General features: G+C 49.2%; 1 protein-coding gene across 1 annotated transcript in view; it reads right to left on the bottom strand.

Annotated features, from left to right (window-relative positions):
* Positions 1-37: 37 nt before the first annotated feature.
* ACAD11 (acyl-CoA dehydrogenase family member 11) overlaps positions 38-21,641 on the bottom strand; it is a 30,818-nt gene continuing 9,214 nt past the window's right edge. The window contains 13 exon segments of the mRNA XM_061555882.1: positions 38-1,271; positions 1,840-1,949; positions 3,309-3,425; positions 6,251-6,405; positions 7,696-7,767; positions 7,949-8,034; positions 8,638-8,704; positions 10,656-10,754; positions 11,667-11,774; positions 17,162-17,300; positions 18,614-18,691; positions 20,679-20,802; positions 21,123-21,229. Coding sequence (XP_061411866.1) covers positions 1,166-1,271; positions 1,840-1,949; positions 3,309-3,425; positions 6,251-6,405; positions 7,696-7,767; positions 7,949-8,034; positions 8,638-8,704; positions 10,656-10,754; positions 11,667-11,774; positions 17,162-17,300; positions 18,614-18,691; positions 20,679-20,802; positions 21,123-21,229 — 1,368 coding nt within the window. The 3' untranslated portion in view covers positions 38-1,165.

The following is a 21,641-nucleotide window of genomic DNA, read 5'->3' as shown; positions in this document are numbered from 1 at the left end:
GAGGAGGGTGGGGAGGGGCTGGGTGGGGAGAGGAGGGTGGGGAGGGGCTGGGTGGGGAGAGTGGGGAGGGGCTGGGTGGGGAGGGTGGGGCTGGGTGGGGGGTGGGAGGGGTGGGGCTGGGTGGGGAGGGGCTGCTCACCCCGTGGTGCCCTTATAAAACTCAACGTTTAACCTACTCACGCCGGCTTGTGCCCGCCCTCACAGTCGGCCATATTTGTGGAATACACCACGCCGCCATTGACCCTGGCCATTGACCGAGCAACCCAACGTTCCTACCAGCTACCTCCGCAGGAATGTTTTGCAGCTACTTGGCTCATCGGTGCATTTTGACGTACAGGCACTTTGTGTTATAGAGTTGTTTGGGTATTTTTTAGCTATGACATTAACCTCTGATACTTTTTTTTTATTAGAGGGACAATGCACCCGCGAATTGTCGGAGTTCCACCGCCTGTTGCTGAGATGCCATTCCATCCGAAATATAAGTCTCTAAACATCGTGATACTGTCTGTAGCATTAAGGCTAAACAGGTTTCCTTCGCTCTGTGCGGGAGGAAATGCGTTACATAAGGGGGGGAGACACACAAAGTGAAATCGCGCAAATTAACCCATCGACTATCTAAAAATCGATGTCTTTGTGTGTTTTCGAATAGGCATAATTTTTTACATTGTAGTATCAATTAAATAATATATTTATACTACATATTAACAAGGCCCCTGTGAGTGTAAGAATGCGTTCCATTTCCATCAGGTTAAGAAACGTGCGAGTTTGTTTTTCTCCGATTAAAATTAATGGCTCGAAATAATATTCGTAATTATATGTACATTAACTTCAATGATTACACGTGCTCTATCATATACCTTTGTACTGCACTCAAAAAAAATAAACACTGTGAAATTATTACATATTTCTAAACCCTTTCATCACATTCCACGTGACACTTTTGTAAATCCCTTATTCTTAACTGTAAATCACAAACCTTTACAGCACATCGCCAAAAAGGTACTTGCATGTGCCGGATAAACGTCACACGAAGCCCGATCAGAAGAACAAATTCCCCTTGAGTCTCCCTACGATAGCAAACATCAGTCACAATCACCACGACCGAAATTGCGCAGCGCAGTCCTCTGCCCGATATGCCTGGGCAGCTCACGCGGTGGTCACATGATCACAGCCTCGCCTTCAGCTGCTCCCCGAGTTCTTGCTTGCCAATGGCCGAGAGGTGGACCTCATCCGGCCCGTCTGCCAACCGCAGGGTGCGCGCCAACGCGAGCCTGCAAACGCAGACGCACGCGCCGCCGGGCGACGACCAAGTCGGCGGATCTTCACAAAAAGGGATGCCCGCGAGGGAAAGATAGGGCACATGGCCGACAGTTGGCCTCCCTGCCCCCCACCCGCAACCCCCCTTTGGAGTACACGCAGAGAGCAGAGAGAACAATAAAAAGATAAAAAGGGGCACAGGTTGGGAAGTGGTTGCATTTACTTCTTGCTCGACTGAATTTGAGGGGAGATGAGGAGGTTGAGATGGGTCGGGGATGTAAGCGGAAAGGAGAAAGGCAGGTTACCTATACAGACACTAGAGTGGCATTCTGGAGTTGGAATGCGAGCGGATCACCTAAAGTCAAACGGTGATGAGATCCCAAGAGGAGACTTTGCAGATATGGTATCAACTGTGCAAGAGTTGCATTGTCTGGCAGAAAGAAATCATTGTCGAGGTGTGGTTAACAGCTCGGGCAATGGCTGCGTTCAATTATCGGCCTTGATCTCAGGACTGGAAGAAAAAAAACCCGAACTATCTGTAAAGGACCGCTCTGTAAACCCTGAAAACGGCAATGTGCTTACATATGCGCGAGAGGGAAGTCTTCCGAGACCCCTGCACCCCCGTGCACCTGAATGGCGCGGTCCAACACTTTGCAGGCCATGCGGGGGGCGGCCACTTTGATCATGGAAATCTGCGGCAGCGACGACGACAGGAAGAAGACCACACAGAGTCCACGGAGGCGTCATCCTATCATCGTCGCATGCTGCAAACAAAGTCCGTTAGCAAAAACAAAGATCCCTCGTGTAGCCTGAACAGACTGTTGGGGCAAGCACTGCGAACGATTTGCACCTATGAAGGCCGGCAAGGCACACGGAGGGGTGGGTGGTAAGCACCCCGCCCGGCAGCAACGTTTACACACCGCACCAGGTCATCATTCTAGTCTAAGCCGACCTAGTGGAGGCCCAGGACCGGTTCAAATAATCATCACTGGTGTTGGCCGTGAGCGGGAATCGAACTCGGATCGCCGGGTTCGCAGTGTGGCGTGCTAACATTCTACGCTACTGCTGCCCCATAGTCTCTTACACATACACTACATAACATACACATGCAGAATTGAAGCCTAAACTTGAAATAGTTTAGTCATGCATACCGATCGTCATTGTAGAGCGAGCGCTTGTAACACATGCCAAATGCGGGGAGGCCCAGGACTGGTTCAGATAATCGTCACAGGTGTTCGCCGTGAGCAGCGTACTGCACGTCCACCGTGCCACACTCTGCAACTGTGCGATTGCGATCGACCATCGTGCCACGCGAGTTGAGACTCGCCATAATTCATCATCACCGCTGCCCAACGACGGGAAAAATACAACAGCCGTGCGGCGGTGTATTGGGAAATGGCCCCTAGCGGAGGGAGGGGCAGGGAGACTAACTGACCTGGAGTTGGAAAAGAATGCCCCTACCCCGTGTGATGCTGAGAGAACTGGAAGCCCTTTTAGAGAAAGTTGACAAAAATAACCATTTTAGAATTGCGCGTGAGCAGTTCCCCGGCGGACGACGTTGATTATCCAAACTCTTAGTAAATCAAAACGTGCACGCGTCTATTGCATTTTAAAGAGTAAAATGTGCGCGTTGAAATGCATAAAGGGAAGATTGAGTGTGGACAGAAAGACTGCAAGTCAGCTGAATTTATGAAGAAGACAATTCACATTTTCTCCCTGCACCAATGAACAATAGCGCAGCACTCATCCCCGCTGGTGACCATAAGCCAGTGGTGGAAATTCCACGTTTCCATGGAAGGGGCCAGTCTATCAGCGCGATGCACCGCTGTTGACCGCTGTCGACCTCCCATGGAGCGGTTACTCATCGGCCGCGGATGGACGACAGGCCGAGTCCTACTGGACATCTGTGTAAAATAGCTCTGTAGAGCTCATGTGGGATTCCTCCAGGACAAATAAACATTCTGATTCTGACCCCCGACCCGGATTTGAGCCCACTGGCTACAACGCCACCTCGGGCCGGATGACAAGACGGGAAAGCAGAGTCGCCACACCTCCTTGCGGGCACGGGCGGCGCCGACGGCGTCGATGGCGTGCGCAGCTTTCAGCGTCAGCAGCCGCGACTGCTCAATCTCCAGCCGGCACTCGGCCACCTGGTGAAGGACGACCTCCTGGGGGGGGCATGAAGGGGGGGGGGGGGGGTATGCAAGAGGGGGGTGAGGGGGTATGCAGGCCCACACGAGGTCACGGTGCGAGAACACTCCAGGGTCAGCAAGGGACTTGGGGCGCTCGCAAACGACCTCTACGCGACGTCGAAAACAAGTTTCAAAACAACACACGGAGATGTGTAAAGAGCACAAAGACAAAGACCACGGTATAGCTTTGACAGGCTGTTGGGGCAAGTGCTGTTGGGGCAGCACCGATGAAGGCCGGCACGGCACACGAGGGGAGGTGGGTGACCAGCACCACACCCGACCGCGATTTGTCCCAGATCGCACCAGGTACTCATTTGAGGCTGAGTCGACCTAGAGGTGCTGCCACTGCTATCCAGTGGCCTGAAATCAAATATATAACTATAGATGACCAATGCGAGAAATTATCATGTATTTTGATTATAGTGTGCTGCTACTACTATTGTTACTTCAGCTAGCGAAGGATGCTATGTTTAGTAATATGTGTTATGTATGTCGCTATTGTAAACTTTCAATCACATTTTTTACGATCACTGTTACATTGTTTTTATAGCATTATTTCAGTAATTTCTAGAGAGGCTTAGTTTAGCCCGATTATTGATGTAGTATAGAGTTATACCTAAATTTTTTATCAATATTGTATTATGATTGTTATTGTGATCTAACATGAAAATAGGATTTTGTTGCCCATTTTTGTACGCAGCATAAACAAACGGTGCTTTTTCTGGAAGATGTTATTGTTTTTGTATCTTGTAATTGTATTGTTTGTTGCGGTTGCACCCAAATCAAGAGCCGCATGGCTCACAGGGTTATTCCAAATAAATGAAACTGAAACTGAGGCCAAGGACCGGTTCAGTTGGCCGGGTTCGTAGCACAACTCACTAACCGCTGCGCCACTGTTCCCCACCTGTGCACACAGCTTCTGTGCACGTGCAAATAATGTGGGCATTTGCTGAAGAAGTGCATTTTTTTTTGCAATTGCACAAAAGGTTGCGTGCTTTTTAAAAAATGTTGAGTGTTTTTTTTTACTTGTGGATTTTCCGGCCTGCACTGTTATTCCGTTACAATGGGGGTTTTCGCGTCATTTACAGATGTGATTACTGTTGGCATTAGCCGAGCTAATGGGGCCCATAGCGTGCATGTGGGGACTCCGCACACGTAGTTTTCAGAGGAAAGCCTTTGCAGCAGTAGACTCTGATGACTGACTCTACTGTACTGATGAGATCTAATGATGATGTAACCCGTCCACAGTTGTCTATTACTGTGTCACCACTGTCGATCACGTTTGTTCAAATTTCTTTTGATGTTGACCTAAGTAAGACAAGGGGGGACCACAATGCAGTTTCAAGAACTGACGATATTTTCCCAAAATGCACATACAGTGCAAAGAGGAGTGGGACAAAATCCCTCCTGAGATGTGTAAAAACCTGGTGGCCAACTACAAGAAACGTCTGACCTCTGTGATTGCCAACAAGGGTTTTGCCACCAAGTACTAAGTCATGTTTTGCAGAGGGGTCAAATACTTATTTCCCTCATTAAAATGCAAATCAATGTATAACATTTTTGACATGCGTTTTTTCTGGATTTTGTTGTTGTTATTCTGTCTCTCACTGTTCAAATAAACCTACCATTAAAATTATAGACTGATCATTTCTTTGTCAGTGGGCAAACGTACAAAATCAGCAGGGGATCAAATACTTTTTTTCCCTCACTGTAGGCTGTGATGTTTTTTGCACGTTACCGTGTGTTGTTGTTTGAAATGTATGGTTTCTCCAGCCTGCGCTATTATTCCGTTATGACGATTGGGTTATTCTCCTCATGTACAGATTTGACTTACAAAAATGTAAATAAAGTCAACGTGCCTCATTTGTCATTTACTGCTTCATATTTACGACTTAAGCATGAGATTCGAGCCTAAAAATAAAGAATAAAGTGATCACGTGTCTCCATAATCAATTGAACTCATGAGGAATGAGCAGCCGAGTCGACTTGACCTTAGATTTGACCTTTGACACGAGTCCCGATGCGAGTGGCACGCTCTAACTCGGCTTGGGTTCGCCGCAGGTGCGCAGGCAAACAGCAACATTACTTGGCAGGCACGGCAACTGGAAATTTGAAAGAGTGTTATGAGATTATTTACTCTATCTGATATCCGTTACGGCTTTGCGCGGACGATGAATCAATAAGAAATAAAAACGCGTTAGCCGCCGGGCCAGGGAATGCTGCGGAGACGCACATGTGCGGAATTGCGTTTGAGAACCCCGTGGAATGTTGTGGCAGGCTCGGAAATACTTTATTTATTCCCAGGAAATTTTACCGTTCGTACGGAACTCTTGAGAACACCTCTCGTGCCAAAAGAATGCCGTGCGGAATTACTCATTTGGGGATTCCACATAGCAGCATCGATCACCCCCCCCCCCCCCCGAAGCCTCCTGACAAAAGTTCCGAGACTCGGTGAGGCTTTCCTAGCTCCACAAGTGCAGTACATAATAACAATAAATAAGCATCCTTAAAGCACTTGTGAGAAATTGGAGGCGCTGTCATTTTCCCAATTAACCCTTTCCCCTTCCGGTGAATGTTATCGGTATCGAGACTCCCAGCTATCGTAGAGTGCGGTCGTGTCACTACAGTTCTCTGCGGTGAGTACAATGTCTTTAAAAACAGCTGTGCGACGCCTCTCTCAATGATGTTAACCCCTGGGACCCACTCTGCAACTTGCAGATATTCCGTAATGGTGCTAATACAAAAAACCTGTCAAAACCTCTCCGCGCACGAACCACGAGGAGGTGCGGGGCAGCGCTTACGTGCTCGTAGAGCTTGCGGCCGAACGCCTGCCTGGTGGCCGCTCGCTGGCACAGCAACTCAAGCGCCCTCTCGGCCAGTCCCACCGTTCGCATGCAGTGGTGGATGCGGCCTGGCCCCAGCCTGCCCTGGGCGATCTCAAACCCCCGGCCGTCGCCTGCGACAAACGGAGAACGTACGCGCGGAATGCTCTCCTATTAACGCTGCGTGTTTCCATCACGCGGATTGGACGCAACGCGATTAATGTGTTCGGGGACGTATTTTTGCTATAACGCGGATGCGAATTGGATCAAACGCGATTGAGTGAACAGAACTACGTTGCGCGAGTAGGAATAAGCGGCTGTACGGCTGCCTCGGCGTAGCATCACACAAGAAGCTGGATGCTTCTAGATGCTACCCACGTGCCTCAGTCTTTGTTTTCCCTGCGTACGCATCTCACGTGGTATCGCGGACTGCGCTTAACCCTATATTAATAATTATTTATTAGAACGCAATTTTTCCTAAACGCGGTATTCTTCAGGGACGCAACTACCGCAGCGTTGTAGGAGAACGGACCGTACACGCACGTTGGAACTAATTTCCCACCGCACGTAACACAACCGCGCACTTATAACCGGACGTGCAGGGAGAATGCCACTCGGCAATCGGTCGGCGTGGGTTTGTTGCGAGCGAGGACTCGTCAAGCTCCCTTGTTTGTCCACGGCAACCGGGCCAGAGCGGCGGGCACGTTACGCGGGAAGGCACGACTGTTTGCAAGGGTTCATCTTCTTGGTTCTTTCGGTAAAATCACGTAGAATGGAAATAATAAAATAATAATAAATATTTAAACATAATAAAATAATTCTCACGATGTTTCGGCCACAATGCAAGCAGCCGTCCTCAGGTGGAGAACAGGTCTGTCGAGAAGACAGAGTCTCCACCTGAGGACGGTTGCTTGCGTTGTGGCTGAAACGTCGTGAGAATTATTTGATTATGTTTAATTTTTTATTATTATTATTATTATTTTCCCATTCTACGTGACTTTACGGAAAAAACCAAGAAGATGAATCCCTGCAGTCACGAAAGCTTTAAATCGAAATGTTTGCAAGGGCTTGGACACAAGAGTCCGCGGGCCCAAACCAGATATTCACTTGTCGGTACCGCCGGAGGTGTGCGTACGCTGAACTTCTTTCGCACTGCACGTAGCCAACGGTGCTAATTGGGGGTGGCCATCGCTTCAGCTGTGTGTGGCCAACGACGGCGACTCACGTGATAACGCTTTAACGTGAGTCGGGCTGTCAAATAATACACATTAGTAATCGCCATTTTATGTGCGGTGATATTATTACGTATATTTTATGCAAAAAACGTGCAAATGATGTAATGTCAGATTTAGGCAAATTTGGAGGAAAGGAAACCGTATGAATGAGGGAGTCACCCTGAGCAGTCACCCTGGAGAGTCACTCACCCAGCAGTATGTTGGAGGCAGGAACTCGCACGTTCTCAAAGTGGATTTCAAAGTGCCCTCCATGAATGGCATCTGCACAGCACAGACACCACCGCCACCACACCGTTACCACACCACCAGCACACCACCGCCACACCACCACCACCGCCGCCACACCACCACCACCGCCACACCACCGTCGCTCGGAACGCTCGGGCAATGCCGTTCGTGATCGTTAAGTGAGCATTCGACAAGGTCGGACAAAACAGCTCACCGTCATAGCCGAACACCATCAGGGGCCTGATGATCTTGACTCCCGGTGTGTCCATGGCAACCAGTATCATGCTGTGCTGCTTGTGTCTGGAGATGACAGCCAACCACAAGTGGCATTAGGCATGTGTTACCAGTGCTCACTCGACAATGACGACAGGTACTCATGACCAAACTATTCCAAGTTTAGGCTTCAATTCTGCATGTGTGTGTGTGTTATATAGTGTACGTGTAATGGACTATGGGGCAGCAGCAGTGTAGCGGTTAGTGCAACGCACTGCGAACCTGGTGACCCGAGTTCGATTCCCGTTCACGGCCAACACCATTGACGATTATCTGAAACGGTCCTAGGCCTCCACTAAGTCTGCTGCGCCTAGAATACCTGGTGTGGTGTGTAGAAACATCGCCGCTGGGGAGACAAAGGCGACCGGGCCTGGTGCTGGCCACCCACCCCTTTAGTGTGCCGTGCCGGCCGTCATAAGTGCTCGCTAACAGTACTTGCCCCCACAGTCTAAGGCTACATGGGGGAATCTTTATCTTTGTGTAGGAACTATGGGGTAACGGTACGTTAGCGGATAGCGCACTGCACTACGAACTCAGCGACCCGAGTTTGATTCCCACTCACGACCAATAACGGTGGACAATATTTGAACGTGACACCTAACCCTCCCCCCCCCCACACCCACCACCGACCTGGCCAGGGAATCATCTCCAGTCTTTCCCATCACCACCGCCAACGTGCAGTTTGGGTTACCAGCTCCTGAGCAACAGAGACAAGGGGAGCGTGGGTACAAACGGAGAGGAGATCGTGCGGCGAGCTCAAAATATCCTGTCCCTCGCTGGAGATGTACGTGCTATGAAGCAGGGCCATCGCCCAAAAACGTTGCCGATTTCAGATATGTTTTGTAAGGCAGTGTCATTGATGGACGTCTCGTGTTGCGTCTTTAGTTGTTGTTGTTGTTGTTGTTAATTGTGCTTGTGCACAACTGCTAATGCGGCAGCAGCATCTGCCTCTTTGACGAGTGCTAGCTTCAAGGGTTTTAGAGAAGGCGGTGGCTACTCTGCACCTCACTGCCTGCGATCCAGCGCTGTGGAGGCAGCAGCGAGGGTAGGTGCATCACACCCAGATCATTGTTGTGAAACTCCCTTCACGTGGGTGATGAAGAGGAGCCCACACCCTTGCTTTCCGGGAGAAGGCAGTACAGCCATTGGACTCATCGCCATCTGTTTCAATCTGTACGGGGATAGTGTGTTGCCCCCTCGCACAAAGCATGGGTTTTTCAGCAGATGCTCTGGTTTCCTCCACAACGTGTAACAATAAACACAACTCATCATGAGTTGGGCTGAAAACATCTTAAAATACAAACCCCAAATGTAGCAGCAGGAGCCACTTTAAGAAGAGTCCTACGACTCAGTGTGGCTCTCCTGGGTAAATAAGTAGTTTATTATAAACATCGAACCCCTAAGACTATTGAAGGTGACAGACTGGCTCCCACAGCTTTGAGCAATAATACCCTGAACCCCTGGGAAATTCCAAGGGCATCTTGGCTTGGATCTGTGCACATTATCACTCGCTGACACAGATGCGGTATTCGAGATGACAATCAAAACCATCCACATTAACTTGTATCTTGCCTTGGGCCCTCTAATTGTACTTCCTTTCATAGCCTCGCAGTTTACAGCTGCAGAGCGCAGTAATGATAACAAAACACGCGACAACGGTTACGTAAATTACAAACACAGGGGAACGCAAAACGAGTTCAGATAACCATCGCAAGCAAGGAGTAACATCGCAGAAAAAGCCCTGATCAGCTGACAGTCAGGGTTGCTGCTGTTTGTCCGCACCGAGCTGTAACAGCCAGTACCACCACCTCGTAGGGGTGGTAGCAGGCAGTACCACCACCTCGTGTTGTGGGCTAGAGGTGGTAGCAGCCAGTACCACCACCCCGTGTGGTGGGCTAGAAGTGGTACCAGGCAGTACCACCCCGTGACGTGGGCTAGAAGTGGTACCAGCCAGTACCACCACCCCGTGACGTGGGCTAGAAGTGGTACCAGAAAGTACCACCCCATGCTAGTCCATGACTGCCGATGCCAGACTGTTGGGTGGTGCTAGAACCGGTGCCGCTTCAAGGGCAATCGGGGTCCCAAGTGAAAAGCAGTCCCGGGTCATTGGAAATAGGCCTAAGTTAGGGACGTACCTTGGTGGGGTCCACGAGGATAGAGGGTTGCGAGTGGCACCGCCCCGAGCGATTCAATTAATTATCAACATTCGGTTCGTACGATTCAAATTCAGGTGTCGATTCATTGTTGCCTCGTTCATACGGTCTCATGTTGTATTCTCCGCCTCGTATCGTGTCCTGCTTGTTCCATCTGGTTTGTTTCGTTAGCCCAAAGGTTAAGTACGTCGAGTATTTAATTTACATCCGAGGCTAAAGGTGCAGCCCTGAAAATACTGGCACGCGAAACTGCTGGCAGAAGAGCCTCCATTGGAGGAAGCTCAAGGAAGCCCCTGTCAATGGTGTTTGGCCTTCTCTTACGTGCAAATTTGAACATACCGTGCACGTAAGAATCGATTGCGGATTCGCCTAAATCGGTGAATCGGTACTGTTGTGATGCAAGTCTGCGCGTGTTTGCCGCCCTTGCAGCCGTGAGCCCTCGGCACAAACACCAGCCGCCCCGTCGCCCATCCGGCCGGGCCTGGCATCGCTCACCACTGCTCCACCACTTGCGCCCATTCACCACGTAGTGGTTGCCGTCCCTCCGGATGCTGCACCTGATGTTGGTGGCGTCGCTGGATGCCACGTCGGGTTCTGTATGGGGGGGGGGAGAATGTATGAATGTAAATATGTCTAGATGTCGAACTTCTTTCGCACACCGTACGTAGCCAACCATGCAAATTGGACGTGCGGACTATATTACCATGGACTATATACAATGATGCGAACAATATTATGTCCGCTATATAACTCAGCTCAAGCCTCCCGTCAATAATGTGACTGCTGTGTGGCCACCCCCACGCTGAATCCCTCCGCTCCTCCTTGCTGCCCCCTGTCTAAACACAAAAACACGCTGCACCGTGCAGCTCACCTCTCCTTGCTCCTTCCTTGTTTCCATCTATTTCCTCCCCTCTCAACGTCGCCCTCTCATCGTCGCCCTCTCAACGTCGCCCCTCTCAACGCCGCCCTCTCATCCCCGACAGCTGGGCCTGGTCATTTCCTACTCCCCTTCCTCCTCCTCCTACCCCTTCCTCCCTGATGCTCATCTCGAGCTATTCCCTCTTTGTTTGCCTTGGGGACTTTCCGTCCTGGCATCTCTTCCCTTTGCCGATGCAACAGATTCTTACTTCCGTGGCGTGGCCCCCAAAACAACAAAAAAATCACAGCACTTGGTCGCTGGAAGGCTACGCGCTTTAAATCCGGCGCTTATATAAATCATAACCCCGGCGCGAACACAGAGCCAAAGTTTAAACACCCGGCGCCCGCAAGGGCCCGACAACACGGCGCGTTACGCAAGTGCGCGCGCCCCGTTACGAAAGTAACTCGGAGCAGGTGGAGGTGGCGGTGGTGGTGGTGGGGGCTCTCGTCTGCCAGGTTGGCGGCAAAACCGTTTGTGTCTGGCCAGACATTCGACGCCGTCGGGCCAGTGCGTCAGGGGCAGCCTTCATCTGTCCACCGGGTTATCTATTGCGGCTTGGAGTGCAGCCCTCGCGGCGTGCCGATGACCTGTCATGCAAAAGCAGGAGTGGATCTCCCCGCGCAGCAGGGGCTCCAGCCAATCCCTCTTCTGTTGCTCCGTCCCGTAGAGATGAAGAACCTCCATGTTGCCCGTGTCTGCAATGATAATAATTACGATGTAATATACGTGCCATGCAGAAGGGCCATTGCCCGAAACGTCGCCTGCTATGCACCTTCCCTATTAAGGGCGCAGTATTGTTGAGATAAGCATTGAGTCTTGTTGTCAATTATAACAACGATGATGACGATGAGGACACGTTGCTGTTAAAGGTGGAAATAAAGTCCACACGTATCCACGACATGCGATGCTTGTGCATAGCCCCGGTGGCTTCCTAATATCGGAAGGAAGAGCGTTCCAGATGGCCGCAGATGCACATCTGAAAGCGCGCGATGCGGTGACCATCTTTGTTCGATGGCCAGCCAAAAGCTGCTGCTGCTGCTGCGTGGATGACCAGAGTTTGCAATAACCACCGCCGCCCCTCTATAATGGTCTGTATGTATGTGTAACTTCGTTTTGCACCATCCGTAGCCAACCGTGCGAATCAAAGGACAACACGCTAAACGCGCGCTGTCTCTCGCTGCGTCTCCCAAGTGGAGGTGCTGGTATACTGGCCCCGGTGCTCGTCGCAGATAAAATCAACTCAGGGGAGGCTCAAAGAAAACAAAAGAGGGTCTCTCGCTACGACGGAGCGCCAACGGACACGGCCAGGAAGGAGGACGCCAGCGAGCGCAGCGCGGGATACAAACAAACGGCGCCATCGTGTAAACACAGCACAAGCGCGACCACAGTCACGCACGCGTGGAAAGGGCACCTTGTGAAGAGCGGACAAAGTGTCCGACGTTACCTTCGTGCTCACATGTTTGGGAGACGAGACCCTTAGCAGTTGTTTGGCAGTGATGCTGCTACTGCTGCTGCATTAGCAGTGGTCCACAAGCATGGATAACGACAAAACCGCGCAACACATCCGTCAATACAACTGTGTGGCCCTTAAAAGGAAATGTATATGGTAGGCAATATCTATGGGACCCTTTTGCCATTATCATTATCTTGATACTGGCCAAAGGGTCCCCACAGATATAACTGCTTTACACAAACTGTTAATGCTTTGATGGATTGCCCTTGTACTGGTCGCCTTTTGGTGGAATTTGGTCTTTCACTGGTGAGACAGAGCTGTCTCTGGCGTAGGCCAATCCGTTTCAATTACATCATCAAAGCACGTTTGTTTAGATTATTTTCTTGTTCCACACGTACGTGTGGTTCATGCAGACTCGTTGCCTTGTCATAACACCGGTATTTATGGCAGACAGGCTAAATCATTAAATAAGCAATGTTTCAGGCAATGGGCCTCCTTCATAACACATACATTATATATAGATTTTAAGGCAGTGTTGTTGACGAACGTGTTGGGATCGTGTTAACCACTGTTAGTTCTAAACTAGCTTCAAATAAAACATCGGAGTGCTCACGTCACTCCGGTTACACACCGCGCGTCAGGACGTTTTTTTGCCAGAGGATGTTTCTGATTTTCCCAACAAACGCGTCACAAACGCACGCACAAGTTTAATTCGAGTACAACGTTCGATGACGGATTCTTGAGACTGCTGCTAAAACGTGACCACTTCATCTCCATAAGGTCAAACATATCCAGCCAAATGTTTCTTCCATAATAGAGGTTTTTGGGTTAGTGACGAATTGTCATCACTTGTGACGAATTGGCCACGTTCTGTTTACGTGACAACCCTTACTAGTTGGCTGTGTCGGGCAGTGGCGGGTTTTAACGACACATTTATATATTTACGCGATCTAACCCCAAAAACCACTATTATGAATGATATCGGTCGCGAAAGCCTACGTGTTAAACCAAATGTTGCTTCGTAATAATAATTTCAAAATGTAATAATAATAATCTTCATCATCTTCTTCTTCTTTCGTATGGCCGATGTAGATGCAGGGCAGGGAGTTTCACAACGTCCGTGCGTGGTGATCGACCAACCCTTGCTGCTACCTCCGGTGCTGGTTGACAGGCAGCCACGTGCATAGTCAGCCACAACCGCCCGACTAAACTTCTGGTTTGTGATGTAAACCAAAATAGCCCTCTACTCGATATCCAATACTGCTAAAACCCATGAGACCCGTGAAGACCATTAAACCCGACCTATTGAGAGTTTGCACAGCGGGAGAGTGAGAGATGGTGGACGGGTTCGGGAAGAAAGGCTTTCATCCGGCAGTGGATTGAGCGTGGCCGATAATGATGAGGATGATGATGCATAATAAATGGCGACCTGTCTGCCTAAACAACAGAGGCTCGCGTGAGCCGCATTTCACTAGCACAGGGGGTCGGTAAACCAAAATGACAAGAAGAGGCATTTTTTGTTCGAATTCGGTACAAAAAACTATTTCATAACGCGGCGGAGCAGTCCGTAAAAACCCCGCGTGCGGCTACGGAGCCGACAAAAAATGTTTTACGTATAAATTTGCTTGATTTATTCACAATTTCCCGTGGAATTTTTTCTTTTAAAATATCGACGTCAGCCCGGCATCATTTCGAAGGTAACCAAAAGTAATTTCCTGCCACGAATGAGTCACACTTTGTATAAATCTCACGTTGACCACAAGAACAACGAAGGATGCTGTGATACGGTATGTGACGACGAAGCAGTCCGTATCCGTCGTTGTTGCGACGTATACCTCGCTGATCTTGTCAAGGAAAATAAACCATCATCGCGCAAACTCCAGTCATCCTTGCATCAGCAGCCGTTTTTTGGCTGGCCATCGGACAAAGACGGTCCAACGCATCGCGCGGCGCTTTCAGATGCCGCTTCTGCTGCCGTTTGGAACGCTCTTTGGATATCAGGAAGCCACTGGAACTGTACACTTTTAAAACACATTCCTGCTGCGGAGGGAGCTGCTGGTAGGAACGTTGGGTTGCTCGGTCAATGGCCAGGGTCAACGGCCAGGGCGTGGTGTATTCCGCAAATATGCCCGACTGTGAGGGCGGGCACAAGCCGGCGTGAGTAGGTTAAACGTTGAGTTTTATAAAGGCACCACGGGGTGACCAGCCCCTCCACACCCTGTCCCACCCAGCCCCACCCTTCCCACCCAGCCCCACCCTCCCCACCCAGCCCCTCCCCACCCTCCCCACCCAGTCCCTCCCCTCCACACCCAGTCCCTCCCTCCCCACCCAGCCCCTCCCTTCACGACGGACGGACACAATAATCCCCTGTGGGCTGGTGTAACCAGGAGGCTCCTACCAGTATAATCGAGATTGAAAACTAATTTCTTTAGACCTGCTTGTTTGTGTTTAGATTGTTGCTCTTCCCCCCGCATCTCCGATTAGACACAATTGGCTACGTACGGAGCGAAATAATTTCAACATACATACATTAATATTTCGCTACAAACTAAACTGTGGGTGTGTGACATTTCGCCCTATACAATTAACCAGAAAATATTCCCGCGCACCTCAAAAGGAAATTGCATGCCAATGGTCAAAAGGAAAAAAACTTTTTTAACTCGACACCGAAGGAAGCAGTTGTACGTTTTAAGAAAGTGCCACCATATGAACCCATTTCCACCTTCCAAGGGAAACCATCAATGTGGAAAGGCTACCAATGCGAGCATATGGAACACTACGCTCATCCTCATGCTGCTGCATATTCCCGTATAAACATTTCCAAGTATTCGAGAGAAAAACACAGAGATTTACCGCATTGAAACTGAGGCAATTCAGACATATATCAACGTTTGCTTTATATGGAAAACGTTGGCTCTAAGTCTGTTGAAATCATGTGTATTTCCCCCCCCCCCCCATCCTCCCCCCCCCCCTTCTCACCTCCACTTCTCACCTCCAGATGCTCGGGATCTCCCTCCTCAAGTTGGTCTTACCACCCCCCATCACCTCCCCTTCCCCTATTAATCCCCCGCCCCGCAACCAACCAATCCATTTAAGAGCCGACTTCCCGCCCACCACCGGCCTGACGCCCCCACGTGATTGGGGCAGTGGTCCAGCTTGTCCCCATCCTTTATCCCCCACCACCCCTTCCCTTAAATGGCTTTGTCGTTTTGGGATTGTTTTTCCAGCGAACGAAATCAGCCGGTTGTGCACGCTTCGCAGCAACGTGCTGTGTGACGGGCCTGCGTTCTTGTTCAAAAAAAAAAAAGTAATTCCGTAAGACAGGTTTTTTTTGGGTTAGATCGCGTAAATATAAATGTGTCGTTAAACCCGCCGCCACCCGACACAGCCAATTAGTCAATAAAATAAATATTTTTATTTTATTTTATACCTACACGACTTTACCAAAAGAACCAAAGAGTATGGATCCCTGCAGTCACAAAAACTTCAAATCTAGATCCAATTAGTCAAGTTTGTCACGTAAACAGAACGTGCCAATTCGCTACTAGTACAGCACACCGGTGTGTTGGAGAGCAAAGCCACAACATTTACAATCTGAGTACGACGTTTCGCCAGTAATTACAACAGCCAGATTTGTGGAGAAGTCCTCCTGTTTCGTTCCTTAAATAATTAATCGTACGTGTATCAAGGCTTCCCCTTTTGATGCAAAGGGTTTATCAGGGGCAATGCAATCGCTGCCGCAGAAACCTGAATCCTTCTTGAGGCTGAAGGAGGAATCCAATGAGCTATGAAGCTCTTTTTCACAGATGTCCAGCAGGGGCGGTTCAGAAAGTTACAACAACAAACTAAACCAAAACAGATAGGAGTGCAAAGTATAGGAATGGTAAGCAGGTCATTAAAAATAAGTGAATAAACAGACGCAAATAAATAAAGTTTAAGTACAAACTGCAGAAGTACATCGATTTTTCAACAACAAATGCAAACTTGGGCGAGGCAACAAAACAACAAAAACAGTCCCAGACCAGGGAAAGACAACACACAGTAGTCCTCAAAAACAACTGCACATTCAAGCGGAACTGTCGATACAACAGGCTAAAAGGATCCAAGTTGGGAGGCCGCAGTGCGTGTCATTATCCAATCGTGCAAACTACCTGAAACACATGTTTACCACGTGTATGTGTTTATGTGTGTGTGTGTTGGGGGTATGTGTGCAATTTTAGTGTTTCTGGGGCCAATAGGGTTACCCTAACGAGATTCTCCGTCTTTGAACTAAGCATGAAACGAGAGACTAATTTTTTAAGCGTGAAGATTAAAGCCTCGGGGGGGGTTGGGCAGGAAGTGTCCCCCCTTGCAGGCAGGATGGCGAACGCCGTTTCTTTGTACGTTAAACTTCTTTCGCACCGCACGTAGCCAACCGCGCTAATCCGAGTTGCGGGGGAAGGACAACAAACTAAACACAAAAGCAGTTGTGTAAAAAGAAACGAGTTTTCAATATAGATTTAAAAGAGCGTAGCTCCAGCGGCTTCCTACCATCGGAAGAGCGTTCCAGACGGCCGCAGAAGCGCATCGGAAAGCACCGCAGCGATGCGGTGACCCTCTTTGCTCGCCGGCCAGCCAAAAGCCGCTTACCCGGCGCCTGGCAGTTGAAGATTTCGGGAGCGAAGACGCAGCGTCCCGTCTCCTCCGCCACGAAGGCATAGTCCAGCTGGCCAAGGCCGCTCACCGCCGGCAGGAACAGGTTCCACAGGCCCGCCGCCTTAGCCCTGTCCTGAAGCGGGCCGCCGTACAATACAGCAGGGCGGCAGTTTAAACCACAAAAACATCTTAAACGTATCTTCTTGGTTCTTTCGGTAAAGTCACGTAGAATGGAAACGATAAAAGTAATAAAATAAAACGTAATCAAATAATTATCACGACGTTTCGGCCACAACGCAAGCAGCCGTCATCAGGTGAAGACCAGGTCTATTTTTATTGTTTCCATTCTACGTGACTTTACCGAAAGAACCAAGAAGATGGATCCCTGCAGTCACGAAAGCTTTAAATCGAAATCTTAAACGTAATTTAACGTGAAGATAATTGATTCAATATGGCAGGGAATTGGGTGATGATGGAATGTCTCGGTGAGAACAAACTGTACAAGAGTCAAACTGTGTTGTTTAAGAATAACTAAGGGGGGGGAAACTAAATAGATGCAGTTTATTCCATCACCTATTTTGCTTAAGTCAGAATGCGTTTTTGCCATCTGATGTATACCTGCTGCTGTGTTCGTGTATGTGTACAAGCAGCTCTGCGTGTGATGCAGCTCTGGAACTATTTTGGTCAAAGACAAAAACAAATAAAAAAGGCTCTTCTTCTTCTTGCCGACCCCAGCAATGCACGGTGTTCATAAAATCACCTTTCCCATTTTAAATGTAAATTGAAAAAAAACACCCAAAACTAATTAGACAATAAAACGAGCGGTTAGCGCAATCTTTGTAGCCCAACGCCAAGAGTTTTTATTGACACTGCCAGCCGACTTGCACGTGTGAACCGTCAGTAGCTCTCGGCACGTCCGACGTTCAATTTCAATCCACGGTGCCTGCAACAAGTTTTTCACGGTCGCCGGTTTGCGGGTTTGCTCCGCGCACAGGAGTGCGAACCGTAAGTAAACGGTGTCAAGGAAAAAAAACCGATCTTGAATCAGGCTACAAGATGATGCCAATTGCTCTTTTTTAATGTCTTATCAGTAGTTTTAAATGAACGGTCATCCTCGCAGCAGCGACGTTTGGCTGGCCATCGAACAAAGACGGTAAATGCATCGTGCGCTTTCAAATGCGCTTCTGCGTCCGTCTGGAACGCTCTTCCTTCCGATATTAGGAAGCCACTGGAACTATGCACTTTTATATTATATACATTGAAAACTCGTTTCTTTAGAACTGCTTTTTGTTTCTAATTGTTGTCCTTCCCTCGCACCTCCGATTAGCGCGGCCGGCCACGTACTGTGCGAGAGAAGTTCAACATACATGCAAACACCCAACCACGGAACCAACGCCCGTCCGTATTCATAGAGAGGCTCCTCTCTCTCCCTCTCCAGGGTGGCACCTTGAGCTGCTGGATGATGGGAGGGCGTTTCCACCGCAGTGGGGACGAGGCGTGCTGATGGTAGTACTGCAGCACCTCCTGCGGGACGCAGAGGGGCAGCGCACGTCACCGACCGTGCCCAGCTCTCCTCTGGGTTCCGTAGTCCAAACAATATCACCGTGTCCGCGTCCTCAAACAAGGCTTTCCCAGGCTAAGAAAATTCATAAGTAATGCCACTTATTTACTTAGTTGAGTTTTACGCCTTGTGAAGAAGGGCAATTACCCGAAACTTTTCCTTTCAGAAATTTCCTTTTTTAGCACCACAGTGTTTTTGATTATTGTGCCGAGTTTAGTTTTTTAGTAAAGTCTTATGTCTTCTTGGTTCTTTCGGTAAAGTCACGTAGAAGGGAAATAATAAAATAATACAAATAAAACATAATAAAATAAAATAATTCTCACGACGTTTCGGCTACAACGCAAGCAGCCGTCTTCACGTGACTTTACCGAAAGAACCAAGAAGATGAATCCCTGCAGTCACGAAAGCTTTAAATCGAAAAGTCTTATGTCTCAAGGGTCCAACATTGGGATGTTTGGCCAATCCTGGTTAATGAGAGTGTGGCTTGTTGGTCACACCTCAGGGGCCACACAAGTAGCTTCAAGAATCCATTTGATTCAATTACCTCTCCTGGCCACCTCGCATCCCGAGCCTCCAAAGCACCCGGTATTCTTAACCATTTCCCATTCCGATTAAGTACTAAAATAACGGGGGAGGGCGTGTGGCACAGTTTTGGCGCCAGCTATCGTAGAGTGCGGTCGTGTCGCTACGGTCATCTGCGGTGAGTACGATGTCTTAAAAAAAAAGTTTTTGCGCGATGCTTCTCTAAATAAAAATGTACGCCAACCGCTTGCGCAGTTCCCAGATTCAGCGGTGAGCGGGGCAACCCACCCTTCGACTTGCAGACATCTCGGAACAGGAAAGGGTTAAGTTAAGCAGGCTCCAGACCTGGGATCACAATTTAGAAATTGTAACGGACTGCATATTGTTGTTGTATTTTCAGCAAACAGAACTGCCAAAGATCTACCGTATTTATAATTGAGCCCATGTCTGTCCTGAGAATTATGAAAGTCTAAGTCTAAGAAGGGACTACGAGACTGTTGTTGATATTCCACTATCTAGTACCTATGTTATCGACCCTGTAAGCATGATGGCCTCGGCTGCCCTCCACGATCTGGAGATCTGATGTCACCACGTCCCCAGTACGAGACTGTACACTCGGCCATGGTACGACTGCACCGTCCGGATTACAAAAAAAATCAACAGGACAAATTAATTCCTGTTCCCATTGTCTGCATACCCCCGAATGTGTTTCCATGCTCTCCTGTCAGGCGTGGCCAGTAGATTGATGGGGAAAGTTTCATCTGCAACCATAAATTTTGTACCAGCTGTTACGGGCACACCCCAAGCGGGTGAGCGTTTGGATAACAGAGAACAACATGCTGACGCATTTGCTCTCTCGGAGGAAGTGTGGTTGAGATCATTCCGAGAACTAACGGCGCTTATGTCCAAGAGAAAAAAACATGAAAAACGGGGGCGACAGGGTGGGTGGTGCAGTGGGAACACATGCGCATCGCAGCAAGGGCCTGGGTTCGATTCCCCACTTGAGTGACTTTCTGCTCTAGTTTCCTCCAGCTTCTGCGGTTTACTCCATAGCTAAAAAAAAAAAACCATCCCATCTAACTGGTATCACAGCAACAAGCGCCTGAGTTCGAATCCCGATCCGGGTGGCTTTCTGTGTTCCGCTCGAGTTTCCTCCGGTGTGCTTCGGTTAACTCCAAAGCTAAAATAAAACGGTATAATGTAACCGATATTATCCCAAAACATCCCAGTGCTGAGGGATTATCTGCAAATCACTCACTTGCGATTATACAAAGCAGCAACACCTCCCCCCCCCCCCACTCCTCTTGCCAAAACTTGAGAGGACCCTCCTGCAAAAGCCTTCTGAGAGTCAGCGTAGCTTTCCCGGGTAAAAAAGCATAAACGATTTGAGAAAATGAAATGACAGCTTCTCAAAAGCCTGAGGCTCACCGGCTCTGCAGGGTAGATATGCTCGCGGAGGAAGGCCCGGACCTTGTCGAGCATCAGCTGGCCCACTGGGGAAGGCCTGAAGAGCTCAGGGGAACTGAACTTCCCTTCGACCTTGGCAGGCACCCTGCTGTAGAGAGAAACAGGCTGTGTGCTTTACGCATCAAGTGCAGATGTATGAATGTACGTTGAACCCCTCTCGCGCCGAACGTAGCCAACCGTGCTAATCGGAAGTGCGGGGGCAGGAGGATAAACTTTAACGCAGCTGCGGTAAAAGCGCAACTTTTTTTGCAGTGTCGGCGATCAGAAAATCACGGAGCGTGTCAATTTGATTCGTCTTTGCACAACGATGAAATAAACGCCATGACAAGTTAGTGGGAGTTTTTATTATATTTTCACGACAACTTAAATGTACTTTAGAGTCGAAAGGTTGGCGACGAGACTCACGCTGTGGCTAAAGCGAGCGCCGTCTCGGCCAGAGGCTGCACGGCGCCGCAGAACTGGGAGGCGTTCTCCGCGCTGGCGTTGCCCAGCAGGTGGCGGGCGTACACTCCCTGTGCGCCACACCGCACCGCGCCACACCACGCCGCACCACACGGATTAACCCGATCAAGCAGGCATTATGGAGTTCTTCATTGGCACTCGTAAGTCAGTGGTGAAAACCACGCACAAAAGCGACGGGTCTCCTGGCAGGTTGAGTCAACACCTGAATGCGATTTTGACTCGACAAAAAAAAAACCCTGACAAATATCAGTCAACTGGTATGTCCACACATGCACTGAACTGTATCAACGCGATCAGAGCGTCACTGTGATTTTATTTGATCGAGTTTCAAAAGGACGGTGGCGTTGATTCGATTTCTGTTATATGAAGGGGATTATGGAGAGCCATAAATAAACTCGTTGAAAGAATTCCGCTTTTAAACATTGGTCCGAAAATATCGCTAGTCCAGTGGACTAAAATATA

This window comes from Lethenteron reissneri, chromosome 21, assembly GCF_015708825.2.
Source record: "Lethenteron reissneri isolate LAM-NWPU_2019-01 chromosome 21, ASM1570882v1, whole genome shotgun sequence".
Classification (NCBI taxonomy): Eukaryota; Metazoa; Chordata; class Hyperoartia; order Petromyzontiformes; family Petromyzontidae; genus Lethenteron; species Lethenteron reissneri.
Note: the sequence above shows the minus strand (reverse complement) of the source record. Positions and strands in the feature narration are given on the sequence as shown.